This window comes from Thunnus albacares, chromosome 10 (genome assembly GCF_914725855.1).
Source record: "Thunnus albacares chromosome 10, fThuAlb1.1, whole genome shotgun sequence".
In the NCBI taxonomy this organism is placed as follows: Eukaryota; Metazoa; Chordata; class Actinopteri; order Scombriformes; family Scombridae; genus Thunnus; species Thunnus albacares.
The window spans coordinates 24,389,571-24,398,278 of NC_058115.1; the positions used below are offsets into that span (position 1 = coordinate 24,389,571).

Consider the following 8,708-nt stretch of genomic DNA (forward strand, 5'->3'; position numbering starts at 1 on the left):
TTAACCAATGTATGAGTGACTTCTCTTACCGTTACAACAGTCACAAGATATTTTCTTGATTTTCTTGATTGAATAAATGAGAACGACTATAACAATCAGACTGAGAGCCAGAGCAGCACACAGCAGAAAGAGAACTGTATTGTCCTGCAAATCACAGATGTTGACTGCTGAAACAGTATGAAAAGGTGCAAATAATGAAAGTTTAGAACGAATAAAAGTGTAATTAATTATTTTTTTAAATGATTATTTATGTTATTTAATAAGATGTTAAAGTACATTAAGGATACAAACTAGACATAAATAGGGTAATTCCCACATTAGATAGAAATATTGTTTGATGCAGTTACCTTCAGTGTTGAGTTTTGTTCCATTTCTACTCAGTGTCTCCCCACATGTGGTCACAGCACAGTAGTGAGTCCCAGTATCAGAGCTGCTGACATTGTTCCTGGAGAAGTCGTAGACGCATTTCTGTAAAGACTGAATGTCAAGACTCTTCTCACTTCGATCATTACTGTTTTCATGAGTATAAATAAAACTGGCGTTAAATTTATCCAAACTGGCACTGAACCAGTAAACATTGTGTTCTTCTAGACATGTTTTGTTTGCCGAGAGGACTGAACACCGGAGAGTCACAGAGTCTCCTGGACGCACTGGATCAGATGGAGGGACTGTAGTGATATCTGTATTTGGTCTTGGTCCTTGGAAATTGAAAAAAGGATAAAAACTTCAAAGATTAATTTATATGTTCAAGTCTGGAAATTATATGTAAATTACAATGGACGCTTTGCTGTATTTACCTTCAACTTTTAGATGTGTTCCTCTCAAAAATATCAACTTTTGTTGTAGTGTTCTCACACAATAGTAAACTCCAGTATCACTAAGCTTTGCTGGAGTAATACGCAGAACAAATTTTTCAGGTTCTCCTTTGGCTGTAATGCGAGGATCATTCTCAGAGCCATATAGTCTTCCGAAGACCTGAGGCTCATTTTCAGACACAAGTTTGATCCAAAGCAAGGTTTCAGCTAACTTGCGGGGACATGTCATTGTCACATAACTTCCAACACCAACAGTCTTTGTCTCATAGATCCAATCGTCTGCACATCCTGAGAAGACATTAAACAAGAATCATATACACTGTCTCCTAAGTTACTGTAAGATGATGACAATACTTTAAATATACTGTATATCTGGAATAAATCTGACCTTTCTATATATACTTACGCCCAACTCTGTGCATCAGCAGTAAATAAAGTATGATCAGCATTTTCCTGTTAATCCACTTGAGACTGCAGTTAAATCATACTGTATTAGAAGAGGATTCACCTTAATGTAATCATATCAAGTGGGAGGGAACAATTTCAGAGCAACCTGATTGGCCTATAACTACGTTGATGTTTCACTGTACCACAGTGGAAATAATCTTGACTAGCTTTCAAAACACGTGACACAAAACCAGCATGAACCCCTCTCATCTCATATTTGATTCTCATTGTGGGTTTCTATAACTGCCGCTTACAGTAAACATGACAGATCTTTTGTTTACAATATCTGTGCTGTAAATATAAGGTACAAAAACAAAAAAAAGTTTTTTTTTAAATATCATGGCTCTTATTTCACTTGATCTTGATGTGAAATAATCTCCCACTGTCAATATATAGATGGACTTTTCTGCTGATAGGCTTGTGTGAAAATGCCATCCAAGCTGTTGAAGCCACACACAAATATCTCCAACTTAAATATCATTTTATCCTGTGGGGTCCTGTATCAAGTATATGTGCCCCATTTCCCTTAAAGGGGAACTCCACCAATTTTACACATCAAAGTCTGTTTTACATGTGTTGGGGAGTACTACTTCATGTGTGAAAAAAGTTTGTATAAAAAGCATTTTGTGGCTGCAGGGGATGCTTCACAGAGTTTCACAAATTACCTCAAGTAATGTCACTTAAGTCAGCATTAGTTGGGACTGAAGACTACTAGGTTTGAAAATGAAAAAATTCTCAGGCTGTGGAGTTAGAAAGAAGTGAGTTTACCAGGCCTCTGTAGCCAGCTGCTCATCTCTGCTTGAGCCTAGTGGCTAAAGGCTACATTAACCACTACTTGCATAATGCACCCTGATCTGCACAGTCAAGTGAATCAAGTCAATTTGCATTGTGGGTAATGTAGGCATGAGGTTTTGACAAGGACTTTTCACAAACACCCAAGATTACATCAATGATGAAGACAATGTTGACTTCAAATGTTCGATGCCTTTTTTTACAGCATAGTTAAGACATGGTTAAGGTGAAGCAACTGCATGTTTTGATCTGAGAGAGGGAGGTGAACCTGGGAGAAAGCCCAATTAAATTCAGTGAATAAAGAATCAGGGCCAAAATGTGAACTCAAGACCTTGCTGTTGTGAGGCAACATGTTTATGACAGAGAGACTAGACTAGAAGCTTTTCACTCACAGTAAAAATACCAACTTAATAACTTAACATAGCACCCTAGTTAGAACAGAAACAGGAACACACAAGGCTCTCCAGCACAACAACACAAAGAGCTCTGGCATCAAAAAATGACCTTACAGTCAAATTAAGGATTCCTTGACACTGCATAAGACAAATACACAGTGAAATATACAGAGAGTGCACGGAAGAGAAGTAACAGTTACAAAATTCAAAAGCCCTGTGATGAATACTTTTATGTGCTTTGTGTCCTGCTATGTACTTTATACTTTCTCTTTGTGCACGGACACACACGCACACACACGCACACACACGCACACACACGCACACACTTAGTAACAATCTGTTTATTGAAAGAAACAATGTATGGAAAGTTTAGCATTGTTGTGGGGCTTTAAATATAAGGTGTGAATTCAAAAGGGGCCGTTCTTCCTGTGTCACTCTCAGTCTGAAGTCTCAGGAAGCTGGGCTTGAGCACAACTGTTTTACGTGTTCATCAAAGCAAGTGCAGTAACAATACACGATTGTATCATCACAACCATTTAAAGAAGTAGACAGAGTTTTTGCTTTTTATTGATAGTTGCTAAGAGAAGGTGGATCTGAGTGAGACCAGTGACCATTATTCTTTTGAATGGGACCATTGTGAGGGTGCTGATGCAAGTGCTCTGGCAAAAAAGAAGAATCTAGCTCAACTTTCCTGAGCAGTAAATCCTTCATCATATCATGTTACACAAATGATTGCTCCCTGAGAAGACATTAAACAAGAAACATATACACCTTCTAATGCTATCTCTCTCTTTCTCTCTCTCTCTCTGTCTCGCCCTCTGTTGTAAAAGGATGACAATACTTTAAATACATATCTGGAGTAAATCTGACCTTTCTACATACTTATGCCATTTTACATCCCATTTTATTGCACTATAAGTTACTGTAGTTACTGCCTCCGAACCTGAACAAATAAACAACTTGCAACACAGATGAAGCATTTTAAAGCTGAAGTGACAACCTCTGCCTTAAATATTGTGTCTCTTTTTTGTGTAACATCTTATATGCTGCAAATTATATGTGTATGATTAATATAGAAAGTAGAATGCAATAATGTGAAACAAAAACATTGTAGGCTGTAATCAGCCTAAACAAGTTTCAAAAATATTTCTAGGACAACACCCCACAATGTAAATACACAACATAGAACATAAAGAGCAATTATGTGAGCATGTATACATTTAGATATGTATATGCATATATGTATAGGCATCTAAATGAAGATATGTGCCTATATGTATACATGCATAAAGGCATATGGGCACTTATATATGTATGCTCACTCTCAACAAAGTTAGAAGGAAATCCAATACATTTATTTACATAGACTGTCAAAGGTCAGTCCTGTTAACCAAACCTCAAGTTGTCAGCGTTTAACTTGAGCGTAAACACTTTCATCAGTCAACTCTTTTTTCTTCCAACCTCTTGTAGCTTTTGTTTTAGAGAAATGCAACCCAGCATAGTTCAGATCATCTCCACCTTCAGTCTGTGCAGAAAATGAAAGCTCATTATAAAGTCACGTTGTTATATAGTGCAGTTGGGAAATACATGGGTGGGATATAGTCTGGGATATGTTTTGTGACCCACATAGGGTCGACCTTTATCAGGGTTATTATCAGCAGTAGCTTACACACCTATAGTGTATTACAGTAATGAGTTGAGTGGGAGGATAGTTCTCTATAAATGTGCAAGCCAAAAACAAGGAAGTGATGCATGATCAATAGACAGCAGAGGGAAGGAGGGAACAGAAAGGGGAGGGAAGGGAGATGAAAGGAAGGGAAGGAGTGGCTACCAAGTCAAAGTTGACTTAATCCATATGTACACATGATAAATTCACCAATCTCTCTGTCCACTCTCTCTCTCTCTCTCTCTCTCTCTATATATATATATATATATATATGTATATATCAAAATTCACACACAAATTCACTGTGTGTGTGTGTGTGAATTTATATTTATATATATATATATATATATATATATATATGTATATATGTATATATATATATTCCTGAAGTAATCATTGGGACCGGTGTACTTAGTTGCTTTCAGGTGTACAGTGCAAAACGTCTTGTGTTGGAGTAGTTTTTTTGGTGGGTTGCCTCCTATAGTGTCTTTTTCAATGACTTCTAACACCATGACTCTCAGTGTATTGGAGTTGCCACGTCGCGTTCACACATAATGTGAAGCCATGGCATAATCAACATTTTTTGTGCTTATTTTCTGCATTTTTCTGTTCAGCAATTCTGTCTTTTAGTCCTCTTTATGTTCATCCTACATAGAAACAGTCACAGGGGCACTCCAGTCAATAAACAACATGTGTAGTGTTGCAATTGGCAAAGTGTCTCATTTGATATGTGTAAGATGTACTCCCATCTTAAAAATGATTGGTTTTCACAACATTATCATGATGATTACAACTCCCACATTTAAAAATTCCAGCTAGTGTAATGGGTAGCTTGGTTAGCAGTAAACTAATCGTAGAAAAACCAAATCACAAAATCACCATGTAATGAATAGAGTACCTACAGACGACGCTCAAACAAGGGCATTTAGGGAGAAGATAGATATCTTGTCAACACTTGTTTGAGCAGAAATTTCCTCCAGTTAATAAGCAGCAAAACTGCAGCTCTCCTTATTGGCTCTCCACACCAGATTCAGTCATCCCCCATACATCATCTCACCTGACAGCCAGGACTTCCCCCTTTGCTCCTCAGTCACTAATCTGGGTGTTAGGTCTGACCCTCAGCTGACTTTTGATGACCATTTAAGACGTCTGTGCAAAACTTATTTCTACCATCTCAGAAATCTCTCTAAACTCTGCCCCTCTCTAACCCTGTAAGATGCAGAAAAACTTGTCCTGACCTTTATCTCCTCAAGACTGCACTACGGCATTGCACTCTTAACAGGGATCCCTGGCAGGAGCATCCAGAGGCTCAAGTACATTCAGAACAGTGCAGCCAGATGAGAGTGCGAATACACGAACATATAACACCAATTCTTTTTTCACCGCACTGGCTCCCTGTCTCCTTAAGGGTTGACTACAAAGTCTTGTTACTCACATACAAATCTATCAACAGACATGCATCTCACTGCTTACAGGAACACAACCTTGCGTGCCAGATGGTTTGTACACAGAACCATCTGAGAAGTCGTCCCTGGAAACTGTTTGGAAAAGGGCAGGCACTTTGAAAAAATACTTAGCAGTTGATAGGATGAACCATCTGTCTATCACTGCTTATCACTGTCTTACCTTGCAAGGCAGCTGGATTTGCCAGATCATGAAATCATGCAAGAATCCTCATAGGATGCTGATTGGTTTGACTCAACGGTGGCTGTTTTCATATTCATCAACTGAAAGTGGAAAGTTTTTTTTCGGTGAGCACAGAGAAACTTTCCTCTTAATTAATCACAGAGAAACTCTCCCTCTGATAGCTTTCTAGTATCAAACTTTCTAGTATCAAACTTTCTAGTATCAAACTTTCTAGTATCAAACTGTGCACATAAATAATTTTGCACAGTGAAGTTCAAACATCCAACTGTAACAATAAGTAAAATACATTTTTGAGTGGAGGAGGACTTTGAGTTATATTTATTTTAGTTATGAAAAACATATGGGTCAAATTACTTATAATCCTGTGTTTTGTTCCTCTGTCTTTGTCTAGCTCATTGAGTCTGGACTGTGACACAAGCCCACTAAGGTGTTCCTATCAAAAACCCCAAAGACCAGAGGTCCAGCTTCACCCTGTGTCTACACAGTAAACGTAGCATGAGCAGCAGCAGCAGCGAGTGCACTGGAGGCGTTCAGGTGATGCGTGTAAAATGGAGGAAAATAGACTTGAAGCCTAAATGAATGCTGGTGCAGACAGCTTCATAGATTACATGCGCATGAAAAACATGTCTGACACACTTGCTGTCTAGACACGGGGTTAGGCCGCATTCACACCAAATCTGGCAAAGCAGGAAAAACAGCAGCAGCAACAACAGAGAAAGAGAGAGAGAGAGAGAGAGAGAGGGACAAATATGCTAACTATCCAGGCTGCTTACAAGATTAGTGAAGGTTATTACTTGTTTACCATTAACCCTGCAGTGTTTTTTTCAGTACAGTTAATGTCAGATTTACCAAGAACCCCCGAACTCTGACCACCTGAACTCAAACAAACGCCTACAGGAATGCAGTTTCTTTTACCTGTATTTAGTCATAAGCTCTATTTTCATATTCATACGTCATGGTCACAGGTTGCCATTTGTCATTTGTGATAGGTTGCTAAGCTTCAAGAGGGCAGGTCTTATCTAATATGTGTCTGTCACATATTAGAGAGCAGACACCAGGAGATGAGAGTAGAGATATGGACATAAGAGAATGGCATGCTACTGTTTGAAGCAACTTTTGGTTTAGTTTCTGTCTGTGTCTATTTGTTAATCTAAATGAACTGAAACCAACACTGAACTCAGTGCATCAATAGCGACACAGGAATAGGGTCACGTAGTCGAGTGAGGCCCAGATCCTGTTGTTGGCAATCAAGGCTTTTAGTATTTTGGAGTGGTAGTAACCGGTACAGCCATAAGACTTAGCAATGATTGAAACCAAATATTTGCGGTCTTCACATTATCAGGGATTATCATCATTACCATTGAATTGCATAATACACAATGACTGTTACGCGCGTAAAACGAAGGAAATACTTCCACAGGCAGTTCAAAACCAGTTTGTCTCATATGTTCCAAGACTGTGGCTATTGTGAAGTGCCTCTACAGACAAAGTACAAATCTTTTGAGCAAACACAGCGTGAGCAGCACATTTAGCAGCAGCAGTAGCAGCAGTGAGTCAACTGTTGTGTGTACACAGGAGGCGTTCAGGTACATGGTGGAGTGTAGGTCACCCGCGTTTTAGAATCGCTCAGAACACAATACATAATGACTGTAGTTATGCGCCTAAAACAAAGTAAATACTTCCAACGGGCAGTTCAAAACCAGTTTGTCTCATATGATCCGAGAATGTGGCGATTGTGGAGCGCCCCGACAGACAAAGCACAAATCTTTGGAGCAAACATACCCACTATGCCCTCCAGACAGAAAATAGAAACATTTTAAGAGACCAATACGATTGATCCACTTCATTTTAGGATGCACATTGTTTTATTTTTTAAATGCAGCCCTTATTTTACTTGAAATGAGAAAAGAATATTTATTTACTGTCAGAGTATTAATTATTTATAGCATCTGTATATAATCTAATGTTAGTTCTTTCATGTTGTTGGTGTATATACTCATTCACACCTCACATCAACTGTGTTCATTTTTCGATGCTTTGAGTTAGCGGCTGGAAGCCAAGCAATCGGCCCGTTCTGAACAGACACTGCACTAGTTCATCATTAAACAAGACATTCAGTCAGTCAGTCAAACTTTATTAAACTAGAGGCAAACTACACTGATTGTGATTTTTAAAATAAACACATCATGGCTAAAATTAAGATAGATGAGAATGTAAAAAAGATGTAAAAAAGTGTTGAACATCGGGAAAGAATAGTGCAGTAAAGGTTAAACGTTGTGTTCTTAATTTAATCATTAGTTTGGTATCTGTTGTCAAAATGTATATTTCTTAATTAAGAAGAAAGCACATCTACACAACCACCAATTCATTTTAATGCAATACTTTGGCATGGCATTGAAACAGATGTGGGTCATGCAGGAAATTAATAGACAAAATACATGATATACACTCTGATAAAAACTCACACAATAAAACCAACATTCGTAGATGTGGGACTCCTACTCTATAGGTCTATCACCAAGAACTCATTTCCTTAAACATATACAGTATATACATGGATAAATAAAATGGCAAAAGTAAATATAATACATGTTGCAGGTTATTCAAAAAAAAAAAAAAAATCACCAACTCAAGAGCTGAAATGTGTACATCAGTATATCTCCCACACAATGTGCCATACAAACATTATATCAGCATCAAATTTGTGTTTAGACTGTTAATTCAACCTGAGAGCACTGGCATCAGTGTAGATGATATCTTCCTCTGCAGTTTTTCTATCCCTTGTCTTGGATTTGCAAGATTTTCTTATGAAGGTTGGTGCAGAATAAACCAATGAGTCCTCGTCTCTCTGAGTATAATATAAAACATATAAGAAATATATGTGTCAAAAGTGAAATAGAAGATGTCAAAATTTATTTAGAGAGAAAAACATACTGATAAGCTTTC

General features: G+C 37.9%; 1 protein-coding gene across 1 annotated transcript; it reads right to left on the reverse strand.

Moving 5' to 3' along the window:
• Positions 1-1,279, reverse strand: LOC122990107. Its single transcript, XM_044363229.1, has 4 exons — positions 1,222-1,279; positions 798-1,103; positions 348-698; positions 1-167 (listed from the first exon to the last, which is right to left on the reverse strand). Exons 1-4 carry the CDS (start codon positions 1,262-1,264, stop codon positions 1-3), a joined length of 867 nt encoding a protein of 288 aa, XP_044219164.1. The 5' UTR covers positions 1,265-1,279.
• Between the last annotated feature and the right edge of the window lie 7,429 nt (positions 1,280-8,708).